Source organism: Corvus brachyrhynchos, unplaced genomic scaffold (genome assembly GCF_000691975.1).
Source record: "Corvus brachyrhynchos isolate BGI_N302 unplaced genomic scaffold, ASM69197v1 scaffold94, whole genome shotgun sequence".
NCBI lineage: Eukaryota > Metazoa > Chordata > Aves > Passeriformes > Corvidae > Corvus > Corvus brachyrhynchos.
The window spans coordinates 4,859,146-4,879,799 of NW_008238330.1; the positions used below are offsets into that span (position 1 = coordinate 4,859,146).

Consider the following 20,654-nt stretch of genomic DNA (forward strand, 5'->3'; position numbering starts at 1 on the left):
CCCCCCCCCCCCCCGCCTCCGTCACAGTCTCTCCTCCTCAAAGTCTCGCCTGGTGCGGTGCCACGCTCCAGACACGCCAAGCGGGCTGGTCAGTGTCGTGGTGGAGGGGGACAGCATGGTGTGTCCCTGCACGTGGCATGTCCCAGGACAGTCTCCACAGACGCAAGTGCCTCCTGCACCCAATGCTAGAAAAACCTCCTGTCATGCCAGCCTCTCGCCGGGCCCTCGGAGCAGGTTACTCTGGGCCACAACCTCATTCCCCATCACCTCCTCCACACCAGTTGCCGTACGCCTCACCTCCATTTCTTCCCTGCCCTGTGGTCAGTCCTTGCCCCCCTAGGCTGCCAACCCTAGACTTTGTAATCTTCTCCTTGACAAGCCTTTCAGTCGTTTCCTCCCATCCTGTAACCCACAGTGGGATTAGTGTGTGCCTTGCCTTTCCCCCTGCTTACCCACGTACCATCCATCTCGCTTTTCGCCTGTTTTTTACGACTCATCCAGCATGTCCCCTAGGTCAGCCCTTCCAGTTCCTCCTAGACATCCAGCCACTGGACCCTGCCTCTGTGTCCTGTAGCTGTGTCATTTCTGCCCCTCTCATCTTTCCATCTCTCTTACTTTCTAAACTTTTCTGGAACCTTTTTCAGACTCTTCGTATCACAGCTCTGCTATTGCAAATGATCTTTGCGTGTCCATCCACCTTCTTCACTTGCTCGTTTCTGGTCCAGCTCTTTCAAGTGCAGCAGCTCCCAGCCTGTGACTTACAGATAGCCTCATGCCTGCAAAACTCCAGTTTCGTTACAGCTGCAAGAAGGAATGAAGCAGAAATTGGCTGCTGAAGTGGGACACTGTAATGCTAGGCCTGGAATGGTATTTACCTTTTGCTCTTGGGTCAGCCAAGACTGGGGACATACTCCTCTCTTAGGAGATTTCACCCTGTTTTTCTAGCTTCTTGTCATCCTTCGATCCAGGATCTAAATTTGTTTTCTCTCTTCTCATCTTCATCTTCTGTTCTCTACATCAAGATCCATTCCTTCTGCCATCCCCTCAGATACTGCAATTATTTGCATTTCAAATAAACAGGGCATCTTTGTGGGGCAGAAACAATCTGAGCTCTTTGGTTAGATTGTTTTCTCCTTTAGGGACTCACTCCCAATGTATCCCACTATATGTTATGTAGGATTGTATGCTTGTGCATTGTTTCGAGATTGCCTCCTGAAAACACACATTTTCTTAACTGTTGCTGTGTCCTATTTTTAGGAGTGCTGTTTTCTCAGCAGTTTTTCCAAACAGATGCAGGGAAATGCATTCTCATAAAACCAGAACAGTGCCCACATGCACAGTATCACACTGGTGTCTGATGCCTTCCCTAAGACCATACGAAAGAACTTAACTTGATACGTTAAAGCCTCTGCCTTTTCTTTTGACTGAGAGGGCAGGAATTCCTCGAATTCTCAAAGCCATATATGGATAAAAATGACATCACCACAACTGTTTCCTCTTCTTATCTTAATTTAGCTATTAATTCCTCCCTTCTGGTACATACAAAATTTGCAATGTATGGGTAACACCAAAAATAATTTCTTCTTACCATATCAAATACATTCAAGTAACTGCCAGGTAGGAGTGTGAGAGGGAAGTTGGAGGAACCCCTCCCTCTCCCTTTAAACTCTTTGTTCAATCACATTTGCAGTAAGTTTGAGCAGTGTAGTTTGCTGTTTTTGTGCTTAGTGTCTGTTGTTTATAGTGTGTTTCATACTGGATTTGTAGTCCAGCCCTGAGCCCTTATCTCTTGCTTGGGGAGTTCCGAATGGGCCTTCTAGAGCTACAAACTGCTGCATCCGAAGGACTTTTGCCTGGCTGGTGGTTTCTGCGAAAGGAATGTCCCTTCCCCCACCCCTCCACCCCCTCAAGAGCGTTTATAGTATAGGAAGAAGTGGGAGAGAAATGCTTTATGTAATTTTTCAGACTGACCATGTGCGTGTTCAGGTGGGCTCCACAGAGAAATTTGCCACGTTGTAAGATTCTGGGAGCAGCTGTTCCTGCGCTGCTGCTTGCTCCTCTGGAGGGAGCTTTCTCAGAGCCACTGAGTTCACTTAGGAGTGTGTTTCCACAAAACCTTCCTTTATTTTTTTCCAAGAGGTGAAAATTGAAACCAAGAGTAAATCATGGGCCTAAGTAAAAATGAGACTTGTCAGCCTGCCAAAGAAGCAGGTTACGGCTACAGCACAAAAGAAACCAGGCATTTGACGAAAGTGCAGCTGAGATTTCCCTTTGCATTTAGCATGGTCTGGGCTGACTGGAAGCACGTAGTTTTGGGAAAGCCAGGAAGGGCAGCTGGCAGAGTTCCGGTGCTGGGACACTCCTAGTGGCACAGCAGCAGGGCATAGGTTGAAGTCTTGCTTCAGTGCATCCATCTCTGAGGTTCCTTTCCGAAATGAAAGGACACCTTTTATGGCTGCAAACAGAAGGGTGAGTGTGCACACGTGCCCGTGATTCTTGCTCGTGGTTTCAAACATGCACTGCCAGAAGCTGTTTCAAACGTGACGTGGAACTCTCTATCACCTATACATCAATACAGTGAACAGGCTGATGTGGATATTGGCCTAGAAAAAAGGTTTTAACATTTCATAATACCCCAGACTTTTGCTTTCTCTCTCACTCTTCATAAATATGTGCATACATACTATATAATTTATGAAAATACATGTGTGTATATATATACAAAATATTAAAAAAACATAAATTGTATGTACACAGAAGTACATACCTGTCTGGTACACTCAGTTGTAAATGAGAAATGTACTCCTCCCAATGTATATCTAACAGGGATTAAATTTAGTTTAAAAATGGGCAGAGAAAATTGCATTAGGACACAATTTTTGACCAAGTCTCTGGAGTCTGATCTAACTTTGTAATACCACCGGGAAGATACATTATTGTGATAATGTCCTCTGTGTTGCTAGGCAAGTAACTGACATAAACACAAATAAAGAGTGATGACTCTTCACCAGTGTCCATAGATTAGCATTGGTACCTGTTGAGATCAATCCCTTCTAGGAGCTCTGGTATAGACTTTTGCCTTGTCAGCTCTGTGAAAGGGGAGGGGGAAGTGAAAAAACCTAATCTTTTTTGACTTACAACAATCATCTATGCTATCTGCAAAAATAACAGGCTTCTAAAGTTAAAAAAAATTGTTCACAGCGATGCAGCTAGGAGTAAAACTGAGAAGAATTATATCAGTTTTACTGTACTGTTGTATCTACTGAGACTGTGCTTTCAGTAGAAGTAAATTTGTGAATACAGAGAATGCAGGAATATTATTGAGAAAACTGGGAACCTTTGAACTGTTTTGGTTTTTGTCTTCTCCAGTTAATCTTTTTTAACACCTTCTTTTCCCTATCCCTGTTTAGGCTAATAATCTTCCAAAAGCTATTGCAGCAGCTCACACATTTCTTCTGAAGCATCCAGATGATGAAATGATGCAAAGAAATATGGCCTACTATAAGAGCATACCTGATGCTGAGGAGCATATTAAAGACTTGGAGACAAAGCCATATGAGGTATGCTTTTTATTCAGAAGAGTCTGCTCTTTTGGAACTGTTCTATTACTCCTCTTACTGGGTGAGGTTCAGGGATCTCACTTGCTTATGTGTTCTCAGTTCTTAATCTCCCTATTTCTGTCATCTCAGTCATCTTTATTCTGCCTTCTTGATGCATTCAGTAACTCTCACCTCTCCTGCACTTCATTGTTCCATAAATGAATCACAGCAAATCACAGACAGTGGCGTACCTGAAAGCTGCTACATGCAGATCACTACTGGAGCTAAGCAGGTGCATAGTTATCCAAATTCATGAGTGCTGTAGTGGGACAGCTTAAGATATCTCAGACACTTGGCATTAAGATCCCATTGAAAATCTCTGTCACAACCTGTGCTTTAGACTCACACCGTTACATCTCTGCAGCAGGCTTTTCTTTTGATCGGAAATGGAATTACGTACTCTGCTCTCTAGGAAATACCTGGTGAAATCCATTCGTCTCCTGTATTCGTTGTCCTCACATCACCTGGAGAGCAGCTCATACAGTTGTCCAGAAATGTGGAGACATCATTTACTGTATTTGAGTTTACACAACACTTCTCAGGGTCAGTTACTGCTGATTCATCCCTGCCAATTTCTCAGAATCTCTTTGTCAGGGCTGTGAGAGCGTACAATGGCGACAATTGGCGGACATCCATCTCAGACATGGAACTGGCTCTTCCTGATTTCTTCAAAGCCTATGATGACTGCATAGCAGCCTGTGAAGGCTCCCGAGAGATCACAGATTTTAAAGACTTCTATCTTTCTATTGCAGGTAAGTGGTTAGGAAACATGAAGGAAGGATGTCCCCAAAGTACATTTCAGTTTATCCGTGGGATTGGTTACCCAAGTCCTGTTCCTCAGTTTGGGCCAGTAGGAGTTTATTAGATTCACTGAAAACTGCTTGAATTCTGGTTTACTTTTTTTCTCTCTTCAGTAACATAAATGAGGTCTATAGGAAATCAGAACAGAGATCTTGCATTAACATGGAATTTCTGTGTCAGAGTAACATAGATGTGTAAATAACAACAACTGCTCCGTGTCTGGGTAGCAGTGGTCATCCAGCCAGGTCTCTTGACCATCATTTCAGTATCAGCTTGGCCACCTTTGGGGCTCAGTGGTTAGCCTGCCTTTGAAATCATCTTTGTGGTTTGCATAGGTCTGGTGATCTGTATCTCCTTTCTCATAAATATGACAGGGTTCTGTTGGCTATTTTTAATCTTTCCTACATTCGAGTTTTACTAGTAGGTAACACCTGTATTTTTTGCGTGTAGCCAAAAAAAAAAAATCCTTTGCTTTGCAAACGAAAAGGGACATCAACTTTTTTGATTGTTGTCAAAATGGCAAATACACATTTCCTATGCTCTTTGGCAGTGAAAGAAACAAGTGATTTCTCCAGTGCTCTGACAGCTCAGTGTTGTTGACAATATTTGTGTGGAGAACACCTGCATATTTCCTCAATAAACTTAGAAATTCTCTTGCATTTTTCATGTTTTTAAGTTGCCCTAAGAAAAAACATTCCAACTTTTTGTCCTAAAGCCATAATATATCTTGGTGAGGAGAAACTTTGGTGAACTATGTTTATACAAGCGCAGCTCCAGTTTCTCACAGTGTGCAGCTGGTATCCACCAGTACAGCTGACATGGAATAACTATTGCAGGCTATTCCTTGGCTTGCTCTTGGGCAAAACAGGCAGGTGCCTAGGACAGCAAATAAGGAGTGAAGGGCAAATCACAGGTGGTAAAGCAAGAAACACAGAGTTTTTTCCCCAGTGGGTCAGAACCCTGACATCAGAACAATCCCCAAGCCACTGTAAAGAGTAGTGTCCATGCTCAGCTGTGATTGACACTTACTGTCACCCTTCCTCTTCCTCCTTGTAAGGGAAGGACAATTCCCAGCAGTAAGGGAAGGTAGGAATTACTGCGTAACATCACCATGGCCATGTGCGTGCATTTCAAGTATTTTGCTCTTGAGATAAGAACATTTAAATTTATTTGCACTGCCTGGGCTGAATTGTGCTTGTGTTCCGGGGAGAGATATTCCACCTCCAAGGGTCTGCAGAAAGCAGATGTAGCAGTAAGTGTTAACCAGAAGTATTTGGGTCTTGCATTAGGTATGTATTTATCACTGAGCAGTGAGTTATGTCAGGAAGCCAGCTGTCTTCATTGCATGGGATCACTTCACTGAGGGGCTCACATCTCTGGCTTTAAGTGCTGGCTGGAATTGAACACTACTGTGTCTGGAGATTCCACTGCTCTTGTAAAAGATGAGTCTGGTAATTTCATTTGGCCAGTTATTTTTAGTTAGCTTCAGCAGTTATTTTTAGTTAACCTCAGTGTTCTTCATGTCAGGAGTTGTCAGGAATGAAAAGTGTTCTTTTGGCTTGGTCAGAAATTTGCTGCACAAGGTTAGCTCACTTCTTTCACCTGCCAAATGTGGCTAACAGGGAAACTAAGACTTTAAAATATTTCTTTTCCATGCTGTTGATGAATGTGATACATACGGAAAATTCTTGAAACTTTTTTGTTGGAAGGTTTTCTTGAAACGTATTTTCTTGAAGGTAAAAATCACAGATCGTCCTATATTGCATGACAGCAAGCTTTTTTAGACTGGGTAAGCTTGTGAACTTACCTGTTCCTGGCGGGAAGTTGTTCTGTGGTGAGCAGCATATTCTCCTCTTTTCTTTTCTCTTAGAACGTCCAAACTCTGGGCCCAAAATGCAGCCATCTGTGGTTTATTTTGCAGTCACCTGCTGTACCTGTCTGTGACACAGTTGTACTCAGCAGCATGGGGACCTTATTTGTGCAATAATGCAATGAAATTGCAAAGGCCTGCAAAATTTAAAAAAGGAAAGAAAGCACTGTTAAGTTTACAGCTGGGAAATAATGCAGTACTCTGCAATACTCTATAAAACCCACCACCACATGCTGCCTCTAGGTGTCAGTGAAACCTAAGTGCTCAGTTCTCTGGAATTCCAGCTTTGATGTAATGCAGATTTTTACGGTAGGGCCTAGTACCAACACTTGAAGGATACTTCAGATGGAGTTGTAGATTCTCAGTACTTCCAAGCAGCAAGGTCCAGATGCACAGGACCCAGGAGGGCATTATAAGGCCGAATTTTAATGGGTGGCCGATGGGAGGGATTATAACAATTCACTCTGTGCTATCCATGTGCTCTGTTGTTGTTTTCTTCCTTCCAGATCATTATGTCGAAGTCCTTGCATGCAAAGTGCAGTGTGAGAGCAATCTGACACCCATTATAGGAGGCTTTGTTGTTGAAAAATTTGTGGCCACCATGTACCATTACTTGCAGTTTGCATATTATAAATGTAAGTAGTGATTTATTGTGCTTAAATAACATTGATGTTGGATGATGTGGGATCTTTCCCCTCTAATTTTATGCTTACAATGTAAGTAATGGCCTAGAGAATCTGCATTTTAAACTGTTCTGGGACAGAGAATCCGAGTTTCCTGGTGTCTTTTGCTCCCTGTTATCACTGTAGTTAACAGACATGGGACAGAATTTCTTCCACAGACAAACCTACAGAGTATTTAATACTATTTGCTTTTTCCTAGTGGATTCTTATAATCCTGTTAGAATGAGGCTAAATGGGTTTTGAAGAAAGAGGGGACCACTTAACAGAAATTGTAGTGTTTGGTGCTCAATGATGACTTAGTTGATAGGTGGATTATTCAGTGAAAGTTGTGGTTTCTTGAGGAGCTACTTGCACTGTAAAGAACACATGTAGCCCTTACAGCTGTTCCTGCAGGCTCCAATATCAAAGGGAAGACACATCAGCCATGTAGCATCAATCCATTAATGACTTTTGTTTGTGTTATTTGACTACACCTTGACTCTTCCCTCTTTATCAATCATAGTGCAAAGAAGTGGGGAGGGGTTTAATATCTTTTTGTTTGGTTTTTTAAATAAATGCCCCAGTGCATATCACCAAGCTGTGGGATGATACTGGGATACCTGGGAGGAACATTTGGTTAGGATTTTCACAGAAAACCATCAGGGGTTGATGACGAGTTGATTTTTGAATCATGGCCTTACGTGTTTCAGAACACAAAACCAGCATATCCTTTCTGGGGAGCAATTTTTTTTTCTCTGTGCAGCTGCTGAGGAGGTAGAGTATGGGCTGTGTTTCCATTTGAATCTTCCAGAGTTTAGGTAATAGTAGAACTTTGTTCATTTACCTTACCTGGATTTTTTTGGTGTGTGTTTATTAATTAGTGAATGACATGAAGAATGCAGCTTCTTGTGCTGCTAGTTACCTTCTGTTTGACAAGAAAGATGAAGTAATGGAACAGAACATGGTCTATTACCAGTACCACAAAGACAAATGGGGACTTAAAGAGGAGGATTTTCAGCCCAGATCGGTAGGTGAATTACCTAAAATGCCTTCTAGACACATTCAAATACTTCTCTGAAACTTAGTGGGTCAGAGGTTGGGAAAATGTGGGGTATCTGCTGGTTCTGGAGTTTAACATGTACTGTTTTATTAAAATCATATAGAAAGTTGTACACAGAGGTGTAGTGTGTCATGTAAACAGTGAATGTCATTAGAGCTCTTCCCTTTCTGTTGAAATATACTACGATAGGATATAATATATGAAGAGAAGTAAGCTCATGCTGGTATTTCTCTGTCACTTAGGCATATTTATGTCTTCATGTACCTCTGTAAATAAAGCAGCTGGCCCCTGAAGTCTCTGATGATGAAACCTCTGAGTGACATTCAGGCTTTTGTGAATCATTATTTGCCAACACATAGCTGCCCACTCGCTTGTTATTTCAGGTTCTGTGGGTATTGGAATGTGTCTGAATACGGTAACTCCAGCTAAACTGACTTTCCACTTACTCCATTTAGAACATAGTTGGGTGGATGAGGACGGAAAAAGGCTCAGGACTGTATTGCATCTAATTATCTAAATTAAAATGGTTGCTGCAAAGAAGCACTAGTCCACCCAGCAACAATTATCATCTGGCTTTGGAAAACTATTTTAAAAATGGGTTTCCATGCTGTTCTTAAATTTCCATGTCCAAGGAAATTCTACAGCCTGGACTGTGACATCAAATTGGATTTTCCAGCGTTTCTTGTTACCAGGATTTAAGTCATGCAGCTGAATTCTGACACCTCAGTGACTGCTTAGGCATCAGTCATATGGGCTGTACAACTAGTTAGTCATTAGCAATACATGTTCCACAAATTAAATTTAGTGCCTTCTAGTCATGCCTCTTAGAGCACACACTTTATTGGCACAGTGGGAGCCCAGGCCTGCCCTGCAGGGCCAACTGAGACAGAAGGCAGCAAAAATGCTTTTGGTTCTTTCAGGCAGCAGCAGCAGCAGCAGCAAGTCTGAGCTCGCAGAGGAAGGGGACTGCTCCTTTGTCACTGCTTTTGGGAACAGAACCGTGCTTTATAACCATATTGGAGACAATGTTTGGTGGTGGTGGGAGTGAGGGGTGGCAACAGTATGAAACTGCAAACCGCAGACAGATTTGGCATACATGTGCAGAGAGGGCAGAACAAGGGCCCTACACATGCACTCTGAATGTTTCATTGATAACTTCTGTAGCTGGGAACTACAGATAATTTGATTTTTAAATACAAAATATTAAATGCACACAGCTGTATTTTCTTGTGCTTTGATCTGTGTAGCTATAAACAGAAGTTGCTTGCTATCCTGGTCACTTGCCACAAAAACCATAATGCCTCTGGTTTGTTTTCAAAACGTGGTAATGGGGTGACAGCAACATTTGGCCCTGGCATTAATCTTTAGATGTTCTTGTGAAAGAGGGAGTCTCCTGTTTTCTTCTCCCAAAGGAGTTAAACTGAATCATCAAAGTAGATTACAGTTGGTATTCACAAATATGAGAGTATGTGACTGAGCTACCCTGTGCTGTTCAGGCACACAGCCAGGAAGTGAGGAGGGACAGGTGAGTGACCTTGCAGAGCTTCCCTAGGCCGGGCTCAGGCTGGGCTGGTGAGTCATTATCATGCAAAACAGCTTAGTGTGTCTCTTTCCCAGAACTGCCTGTGCCATATGCCAGCGTGCAGGGAGACAGAGGCTCTCTCCTGTCCAAAGCCCACTGGAATGCAGGCACAGGCTGCTGCTCAGCCCTGGCAGTCTCATTCCTTATTCTCAGACTCGCCAGTGCTTTGAAACATGAGAAAGAGGAGAGTGCTTTGTTCTTGCAGTGAGGGAGCCTGTGCTTAGGAAGATCCACAGAAGAGTTTGGAATAAGCTGTTTGCTGTTTTGCTGTTTCCTTTCTCAAACAGTATGTACCCTGCCTGGGATCTACCTTTCCTAGGTCTGGGGCTGGCTTCACTGGGATAGTTTCAGGTGGCATGTGATGACACTCCCCATCTTGCTACCTTAAAGTAACAGAAATGTTGGGGTTTTTTGTAGGAGGCAGTTCGATACCACAACATTACCACAGTCCAGCTGGAAATGTATGCATTTGCAAAGGAACATCTGATGGATGATGATGAGGTGAGTTTTCTAGAAATGAAATCATGGTCAAAAAAGCAGCAATCACGTTTAAAGTGAAGATGATGCATAGCTGTAATTCCAGGATTTCACTAATATGGAAAAATCTTCTTGTAACCATGACCCATTTTTAATAAATTTTTGTTTGGTAAATGGAATATAAGAACAATTCCAAAGAACATCATGTACCATTTAGAAAAACATGGACAGAATTAACACAAAGTTAAACATATAATGCACTGAGCCCAGAGAAAATAAAGAAAACCCAGTTTTCCAGTTGTAACACCAGGGGGCAGAGAAATGGTGTATATATATTTAAACCAAATGTTTTTCTGGGTTTGGTGTTTGGGGAGGTTGGGGGGGAAGATGAAATTTTTATTTCTGAAATGTTGTTTTAATTAGATTTAAAGATCCTTGTGATTTTGTCCAGAATGAACCACCTAAATTGTAATTTTTTGTCCAAAGGAAGTCTTGTTATCTGTTATTTTCTTCTGCTCAGTGGCATTTTGGTCACCCAGTCATGCCTTTTAAGTGTTTGGAATTTGTGGTCAAATAACATATAATGACTACTATTTACACTGGAAAATATGTAAAAGGATTTTTTTATTTTGGTGCAGGAAAAGCAGTTAAATTGTTGAAAAGGCATTTCTTTTTCTTCCACAGCTGAAAAAGTATAATTCATGGGAGTTTTTGGATTGCCTTTTGCTTTGTTTTTGGGACCTTTCATTGAGAGGTTTAAAAAAATCTTCAAATGATGAAATGTTGCTGGCATTGACAAAGAAAGAGCTGTACTCAGTTATTCCATGGGGTGAGGGTATCTGTAATGAGCACTGCCAAGGTCTTTTCTAGTTGGAAAAGACAAAGATGGTTTATGTTAAAAAATGAAATCACCTTTGCAATTTTTATGTTATCCAACACATAGGGAGAGAGACTATTTTATAGCAGAGAAGTAATGTCTGTGCTGCCTTCAATATTCTTGTGATCTGAAAACAACTCTATGTAAAATTCCATTGGAAGGTTACCAGACTTCAGGAAGACTTTCCATTGTGATAAAATCCCCTGAAGGACAGTTTAATAAACTTGCTTTAAGGTTAAGCTTAGATGAGGACAAGTCCGTATGGATTTTCATCAAGGTGTGAAATACTTGAGCACTTTTTATATTCCCTTGTTGGTTTGTGCTTTGTCCATAATGTTTTCTTATGTTAGGCATCAACCTAACTTGTGCTTTTTTCCTTCTTTCCTATCTGCTGCTTCAAAGCACAGGGATGAGTAATTAAGGAGGGGGTGAAGAAGTCCATTTTGAGGACTTTCCCCATATGTTGTTAGAAGAAGGGGTTATAGAAACAATCTTCATCCTCCAGCACTGTGTGTAGAGTAAACAAGCATTCATTTGCTGGCATTCATTCCTGCAGCCCCTTTCACCAGGGCAATTACAAATGACCTTGTAATCTGCAGGAGGGAGGGGCAGTGAAAACATCAGTTAAACTTTTGGGCTGACAAGGAAGTCACATTACACTTGATTATATGTTTGGATTAAACAACCAAAATTACTGGGCCTCCTCATGGCACAGATATGCCCACCTCACACTCTCTTTGTATTAGGAAAGCTACCATTCTCCTTCCCAGGGGAAAAGCTGAAGGGGTTCTGTGCTAGAGCCCAAAAAGCTGGGAGGGATGGAGGCTGTCCATGCCTCTGGCTTGGCTCTGGCTTTTGGTAGTGAGCTCATAAATCCCTGGCTACCAGAACTTGTCTTTGGCTGCAGGAGACTTCCAGGGAGTGCAGACAGAGCAGGAATAGCACAAAGGTAAAACCACTACCTTGCAGTTTCTGCTCTATGGGCAGGACCTGGTAGTGTAAGTTGGAATTTTTTTATTTTGTTTAATATTTCTCCTGGCACAGATAGAAAAGTTTGTTCCATAGGAATGCTGAAAACTGATGAAAACTCCAGATAAGGCATTATAGTAAAAACTTTATTAAAAAGTGTTAAGGATGGAGGCAAGCTCTCTTGTAAGTGCACTCTGCTTATTTAAACCATGTGCTTCTTGGGCCAAAGGCCGCACCTTCTGTGGGTTTCTGTGATCCATGTTTGCAGTCTGTGAAGTTGCTTGTGGGCCAGTAAGATAGCCCACAAGATAATCTGGAGAAAAAAAACCCTCTTTTTTCCTTGACAGAAGCAAAAGGATTGATGTGGCAAGAGGATCCCTTCCTATGTGGGTGTCATTATTCTCAAGTGGAGAATCTCATTTTAATCAGACTTCTCACTGCTCCCACATCCCAGATCATCCATGTGTCTTTCTAAATCCCGTTAGCAAAGCGAGTGAAAAGCTGTGGCTTCTTCAGGAGTACATAGCAGTAATTGGAGAGGCTGGGACAGGCAGTAATGATTTTTTCGTATGTTACTACAAGAAATACTGTCCTGCCTGTGTTACTTTATTAATGTTTTTCCACACGGAAATGAAAAACTCTTGATTCAAGCATTTAACACAGTAGAGGTGACAGAGAATATTAGCGCCAACTAGCTACAAATTTCTTTTAAGAAAAAGTAATTATTCTTAAATATCCTTGTGGTTTTCCACAGGGAAGTTAAAAGAACATTACAGTGTTGTCATCTTAGTTGGCCGTGGATAGGCAAGCTTCTTAATTTCTGTTCAGATGTGTAATGCATCAAGGCTATCATGGATACAGCTCCTGGTATTGCACAGATTTAAGTAGCAAACTGAAATGCCGTTAAGAGCCAGACACTCAGCTAGTGTAGATGTAACTTCAGCACCACACTAATTGTATGAGACGTGGTTTTGGCCCATAAAATCAGTGCTCTTATGGAATGTTTTTTGGGGGGGATAGCTACTTAGCTGTTCTGAATTACATAAGGACCACAAGTATTTGGCGGGGATGGGCCTACAATGTGATTTTTCTTTCAGTACTTAATCAGTAGGTGAAAAACTGTTGGCAGCTTTGACCCACTGTTTTGACATCTCTTTCTTTTTATTTGTATATAGTGTGTGTTCATTTGTGTAGTGGCTGAAATTAAAACGCTCCATATTTCATCACATCCATGTGATGCAAAGAAGAATAAGTACTGAACTAATGTGACTGGTGGAAAGAGGACATATGGAATAGCATCAAAACACAAGGGCCCAGTGGAGTACTGATAGCAAATAGTAATCTGAATTCACCTTATTTTTCTGTGTGGGAATTGCTAACAATATATTTTGAGCTTTATTAACTAACTGCTTGCATATGTTCAAATGATTTACACAAGGGTGCTTGTAACAGCAAGTTGCAAGTGCAGACCTGTAAGCCCTGTCCTGCCTGTGACCTCAGACCAGCACAGCTCCAGTAGCACTGCTACCCTCAGAAGAGCTGGTGGCAGCTGTTTCAGAAACAGTTGCCAGCCAATGGGCAGTGTTACGGTCCCTGTTCAACATATGCTTTTTTAAAGGAAAAAGAAAAAGAGATTTTTTTTTTCCATCATAATTTCCTAGTGGAGATTCTTCCCATATGGCTGTGTCTTTCTGCTTTCTCCTCTTGCTTCTGCACCACTAGATGTGTGTCTTGGTCAAGGGTGTTCCTTCTTCCATTAAAGCCACTTTGCATGGGAAGCTGCCAGCATGGTTGTCCTTAAATGGCAGGGTGGCCCCAAGGTGAAGGTACTAGCATTAGGAGGAACTTCTACTGCCCAGATTTTCTTAAGCTTCTGCATGCAGCATAAAGCAGGCAAGAGAGCATAAGTAGAGCTCAGAAACAAAGCCACTGGAAGGCTTCTGCTTTCAGTGCAGTTGGAGCAATGTTCAAGTTCCTCTGAAATTGGGTTGATTCATGTTTTATAGGCATTATAAATATGTTAAAAGGAAAGCACGTTTACTGGTTTACTGTAAAATACTACTGTAATAACTGCAGTGTACTGTAATCTCCTGTAATATATGGGAAAAGAACAGTTAAAGGTTCAGAATATATTGTTAAAATGAAGTGGAAAAATATTTGAGAAAGTAGCTAATGTTCATGTGACGAACAACTAAGCTCTTTTAATAGTGAAAAAAAAAAGCCCTAAAAACATGTGCAACTGGGTCACACTGTGGACTGTCTGAAAAATAAATAAGTTAAGGGCCAAATAATTTTTCTGCACAAAGAATTGAGGGATTTTCTTATTTTTTCCACAGCTAGAATGTGAGGAATGTCCAGCCCAGACTGTACAGCTCATGGAGGTTCTGGCAGGGCTTTGAGGTGGTTACAGTGAACTCTGAGGCTTTAACTGAAGGTTAGATCAAGAAACTTTCTCTTGGTTGAAGGCTGAATAAACCTTTCAGGCTGAGCCACTCATTGGCACATGCCTTTCTGTTATCCTGAAATAATGTTTTCCCCCTCCAAAACATTGCTGGCCAGTGGGCTGTGTGGTGTGTATGTGCAGGCTCTGTCAGGTCTATGGAGCACATGTTCTCCACAGTCATTCCTATCAAACCTTTGTCTTCACTCTTGCAAGGTGATTATTTGTTCTTGAACAAAATCTGCTAGTTTTCATAACTTAATCCTTGTGACTACTCCCATTACTTACTCAGGCAGTTACAGGATAACTACTCATTAATTATGTGGCAGCCTTGACCTCTCCTCACAGAGGGCACCTGTGCAACCCTTCCCACTACCACAGCCTGGTCATCTACACCCAGTTCATAAGGGAATCAAATCTGTTGCTCTCACTGTTGAACAAGAGTCCAGTTGAGGTCTTTGAACTTTAGCAAAATTTGAATTTTTGCTCTGAAGGACAACTGGGGGACATTTTGTGAGATACATATTTTCCTTCTAGGTCATAGATTATACAGAAACAAGGATCCAGCCAATTCCTCGTGTTCTGTGTGTTGTCTCTTAAGGTGGTTTGTTGGATGAGTTAGAATAAAAGCGGTTTCCTATTCATTCACTGGTAATCACACATAAAAACATGTCCAGAATTAATAGTTCTTTGTAGATCTTAATTCATTCTAGAACACTGTCTTTTTTTTTTTATATTCTCTGTTGCTTCCCTGAAGAACAGCCTATCCCACTATACCTATTTGAAAGGCCATCAGCAGATCTGATTGGAAAGTATGGGTTATTACAAAAAAGCTAATTGTTTCCCATAACTTTTCCAGTCCACACTGAGAAAGGACAGAAGAGATTGCAGGTGGAGGCCAGGATCCATGAATGATTAATGTTTGCATTTGTGGAAGGCAATCATTGCAAGCAGTGGCAAAGTGTCTGGGTCTGTCAGTGAGCAGTGCAACTGCTGCCTGCTGCTGGTTTTAAATGATGCTGTCAAAAGAAAAGTTGGTGCTGGACCATTGGCCTGAAGCGTGCCATAACTGAGCCAGGTACTGGTCGCTCTTCCTCTTTGCTGTTTTATTTTAATAGCTGGCTAGGAGTTTCCAAAGTACAGATATTTCTTTTAAAAAGTTGTGTTTTGTGAGTGTGAATGTGACATTTAATATTGCCTAAGGAAGGGCCTGGCCCAATGTATATTGTGGTCTTGGACACTCAGTACGCTGAGGTACTAAGTGAGGAGTTTTGCATTCTTCTCCTTTTTAGCTCTTTTTTTTTTTCGATGCTCTAGCTTCACTTGTAATAGTGCCCCAATCTCACTAGCCTGGGTTAGTTTATTCAGAATTGACCAAGAACTCTGTTTTAAAATTATTTTTAATTATAATCCACCTACTCACATACCCTCTGTAAAACCTTCTTGAATTAGCTACTGTGGCACAAAACTTGTTCTTTCTGTCTGTGGCTCTGTTCAGTTGTTAATCTATGCCAAAAGTGCTCACTTTGCATATCTAACAGATAATTAGAGGTTCCAGTTGGTCAGACCAGCTTCTCTGATTCCTCCTACCAACTCACACCAGTCTGGGAACATTCCCCTTTTTCTGTTCAATATCACGCCTCCCATATTTCAGGCTGTACCTGTTCCATCTATTCCCATACGTCCTTGGTCTGTCAGTCCCACTTTCCACTGACCATCCCTGGACTGGGAGAGGGAAGAGCACGGTAGCACAGGGAGGGAGGTTGTGGGGTGCCACAGATCTGCTGAGCCTGTAACTAGCAAACCTGGAAGACACGACTGTGGACTGAGGGCCAGGCATGGAAGGGCTGCTTCCCTGCAGCTGACCAAGCAGCCCATGTGTGTGTGCTTTCCACTTGTTGGCTGCCTGACTATTGCTCATGTGCTGGCCTGGAAGCCAGCCCTTCTCTTCCCGAGCTCAGTCAGACTTCACATCCTGATCTCCTACCTAGCAGCCAGACAGCTGCATCACGCTTTGGGCCATGGATTGCTCACCATGATTCGCATCAGCACTGGGCTTGAGCGGTGTATTTGTGTTGCCTGTGTTGGAGCTGATGGCTGTTGTGCGCTTGGGTAGCTGGCAGTGGAAAGAATTACAGGTTTGCAGCCGACTTTGCATGGAAAATTGGAAGCTCTTTCTGTAACGGTAGGGAGGAGCCAAAGAGCGCTCCAGGTAACAGGAGGCGCTCTGTCTTACTGATACAATTACTGAGGCAGTAAATTGTATCAAAGACTCATTTCAGACTCCAGATTTACAGGCACAGGTCGGTAACAAAGCTACTAAATATCAGCAGACAGAAGGCTTTTTCCCTGGAATGAACACCTGTGGAATATGCACTGACTTCAGCCATGCTAAATACCCAGTGCGGTGTCAAGTGGGTGCTAATGGGACAAGGACAGTGATTGGCCTGGTCACAGCTGCCAGTGTGACACTGTGATCGCCTCCTCCGAGGCAGCATTATCACCTTTTCATTGGGCTGCCAGCCACTCTAGTGACAACTTGCAAATGTTTTACATTTTGAATGTGAAGGCACAGGCAAAAATATTTTAGCTGGGATTTTGTTTGTCTTTAATCTGGAGGTTTTGCCTTTTCCAAAATAACCAACACCCAGGCAATTCAGTTATTAATTATTACAACAATTATTCAGTTGTATTGCAGCGTATTTTACGTAGGTATATTGTTTCAGCAACTGTTTTTTATATTTTTGCCATATTTCAACCTCTCTTACTCCTCGGTACATCTAATTAGACCACAACAGCTTCTGCAATGCTTTCCTTTAGAGCTTAGTTTCAGGCACTAGAGATTTCAGATTTCAGGTTTGTTTGGGGTTTTTTTCTTAAGATTGTTGTATTTAACTATCCTTTTCCATTTCTTAGATGTTTCTGGGTTTGAAAACATACCAGAAATAAAAAACTGGAATTTTGTCTGTATGTTGAGCGTCTTCTGAAAAATTCTATCTTACTGATGAGTGTGACAATAATATGAATTTGGATACTTAAATCTTTTGAACAAATTCAAAGCACAACAAATTGCCATCCTTCAGGACTTGCTAAAAGCACTTCATAGTTGCAAAAACTCAGTGTTCTTTTGAGATGGAACTGTGAATCAGGGAACAAGAACAGCAGTTATTTCAGCCAGCTTTCCTCCTGCTTTTATTTTTGCTTGCTTAGTTTCATTATTTCTCTCCTGGCTAGTCATACTTCCTAAAAGTATGATGTTAATACTTTTTACTCACACTATCCATAATACCATTATTGTATTCAAAATAGACAAAATTTCTCTATTTCCTCTTATTATTTTCATTGACAGAGGTTTTAATCCCTTTCCTCACCAGAACAGAAAACTGTAAAATTTTCAGTCTCAAAGTGTAAGCGTCTGGAAGATGCTGTCTTTCTATGGCATAGGACATAGAACTACATTAGGAGTAGTTTAAAGGAAGTTGGATTGTCATGTTGTGCTGGTGCCCTGTGTGTCTCGGTTTGCGACAAATTGGGAGGAAAAGTCTGAAATGAACGTGTCCTCTAATAGAAGGCAGGTTTCAGCAACCCCTCCCCCACCCCAGTTCAGAAAAAAATTTCTTGGGGGAAAGTGAAAAAAAAAAGCTGTTTATTTAACAAGCAGGGTGCATGCAGGCACAAAATGAATAATATTAGATAATAAACCTGCTCGTTGTGGAGAAAAACCTGGTAGATTCAGAGTCCTTTCTGTAGGTGTGGCTCTGCTCTCTCCGAAACTGGGGTGCGGTGTGGGCCCCTCTGGGCCGCGGTGTGGGGCCTCCCAGTGATGGTGTTCCGGACCGGAGCAAACTGAGCAGTTCCAGGAGAAAAAGAAGAAGCTACAGTCCTGGGAAAAAGTTCTTGCCTCACCTAACAGGGTAGCTAAAAGCAAAGAATTTTAACTCTCCGTCTCTCTCCTGAGCAAAGCAGCCAAGAGCTGGGGAAAAGCAGGAAGGTGCTCCCTCGGCTCCACAGCGGTGAGAACACAGGGGAGTGTGTGCATCCTTGAGCACAAACCGCGCTGAAGAACTCGCTCGGCTTCCCCCCTTTCTCTCAGACCCAGCTTAAAGGCGCAGAAAGGCACAGGATTCATGTCTGGGCAATAAGCAGGCAAGAGGGGATACAACATCATGAAGTCACCCCAAGACACCTGTGTTAGCGGAGCAGAGCTTGTAAATGTATTATTTTCTGATCTGAATCTAAACCCAACGTATTTGTTTCCAGTATGGAAAACATTCTAGTATCTCTGGTTCTTCACATTTTTGCTGCATTGAAGCATGGCATGTGAAGATCTGTGGTTGAAAATGGAGAAGGTGTCTGTTGAAGGGTGTGACAGGGGACGTAAACAGAGCAGACATACAAAGTCAAAATTATGGTTCTACAAAATGCTTTGGTTTTGAATTTTGAAGCTTTCTAAAATGTTTTAATGTTTTATGGTATTCTAACAACTTCCTAATTTAACAGGTGCTTTAAACATTTATTCCTCTCTGAGTTTGAGGATTTCATTGTCTATTTAAGTACCTGTAAAAGTACGAGAGGATTTACTGTGATGTGTATAACATTTTCTTCTTTTAAGGTCTGTGTCACTGCAAGTGCTTGTGCTACCCCTGTATGGGCCATTTACCTGTATTTTATAGGTTTGTTGCACTAGTGTCTACATGGAGGGTGTTAAAAATATTTGGACGCCTATTAGTACAGTTTAATTTTTGATTAAAATAGCAGAAATTTCCCACCACTTTTGCAGTACAGGGTTAATTTATTTCTGTTGAATTTAATCATTTCCAGGGTGAAGTTGTGGAATTCCTTGACGAGCTGTTAGAAGTGGAGGAAAAGAAGGAATCCTGATGAGTGGAACCACCACAAAGTATTTTACAGAAGTGAAGACTCACCATTGCTCCTTACTATTATTTTTGATCACCTGTAGTTCCAGTTAGATATACCTCAAAGGTGCTTTTTTAAGCTGTACCTTTTGTCCCAAGATCCACTCCTGAAAGGTCACTTCCGTGCTGCACTGACTCTTCTGTGAGCATGGCTTTTCACTGTGCAGAACTGCTGCATATGAGTTTCCCCCTTGAGCTTTTTTTCTGCTACACAAACACAACAAAACAGACTATTTCTGTTTTCTGGGATAACACTAAGTTTCCTCGTTTCAGTGCTGTTCTGCTAAGTTGTAGCAGTACAGCTAAATTCTCAAGAACTTTTGTCAGATTATGAACTGTGGAAGACATAACAGTTCCTCTTTCTGAGCTATGAATTGTATTATTTATATATGTCTTTTTATGTGATGGTGAATAAAGTGATAACAAATCCCAGTGCACCTGAAAGATATTAAGGTACATTTAAATAGCTGAAATAATGTGATTAACAAAGAACAACTAATGATCTTGTAAACATTGCTTAAAGAATTCTGAAAGCAGTGTTGATCTTTCCCAAAAACTAAATTAAATTCTACTGCGGGAAACTGAGAATAAAAACAATTTTTTCTTCCTACCAGTTCTTACTCTTTCTGTTGAAACATCCTGTGGTCCTTGTTGAGGTGGGGCCAGTCTTGTATGAAATACTGATGATGGATGGATTTAGTATTCTCTTCTGTAAAAAAACAGTTTGCATGTTTTTTTCAGACTGGTGGGACTATCTGCACAGTTTTCATCCAAAGGTAAGTAAGGTGGGAACTGAGGTGATTTTCAGTGGAATAATGAAAAATATTTACCTGTGAATTCATGTCATTTTTATTAACTGCATGGCAGAGTCCCATACAGAAGTATTGGTACAGACCAAAAAAAGTGTGATAGAGAAGAGTAATGAATTAGTGCCTAAGTCTACTGAAGAGGAAAAATCCCCTTGAACTCAGAGAAGGATACAGGATTTCATCCTGTGCTTTTCTCTTTTGTTTTCAAGGATCAAGTCCTGCAAGTGATTTCATCTTGCTTGCATCAAGGGGAGATGAGCATTCAGTGCATATGAGCATTCAGATGAGCGTTCACCTCCTATGACTGAGCTGTAATTCAGCTGAATGGAAGTGAATTACAAACCCATAACCTGCTTTGAGTTTTTAAAAAGGCAAAACATGATCCCCACTAGCTTGCCAAGTTGTTGCTGCTATAGTTTATATAAGCTGTAGTAGTCTACACTATTGAGTGTTTGTAAGAAATAAGAAGGAGAATCCATAGGATGAGGTTTCAGTGTCCTTCAGCATATGACAGCAGTGAAACATTTGAATTTGTGTGTAAAAGATGTTTGGAAGATCAGGTTAGCTTTTTTAACTGCTTTAATATAAATCA

At 41.5% G+C, this 20,654-nt stretch overlaps 1 protein-coding gene across 1 annotated transcript; it reads left to right on the top strand.

Annotated features, from left to right (window-relative positions):
• Positions 1 to 654: 654 nt before the first annotated feature.
• Positions 655 to 19,863, top strand: CRTAP (cartilage associated protein). Its single transcript, XM_017734657.1, has 7 exons — positions 655 to 867; positions 3,411 to 3,560; positions 4,180 to 4,351; positions 6,777 to 6,905; positions 7,814 to 7,959; positions 9,992 to 10,075; positions 19,159 to 19,863. The coding sequence occupies exons 1-7, from the start codon at positions 814 to 816 to the stop codon at positions 19,216 to 19,218; spliced, it is 795 nt and encodes a 264-aa protein (XP_017590146.1). The 5' UTR covers positions 655 to 813; the 3' UTR covers positions 19,219 to 19,863.
• Positions 19,864 to 20,654: the final 791 nt, after the last annotated feature.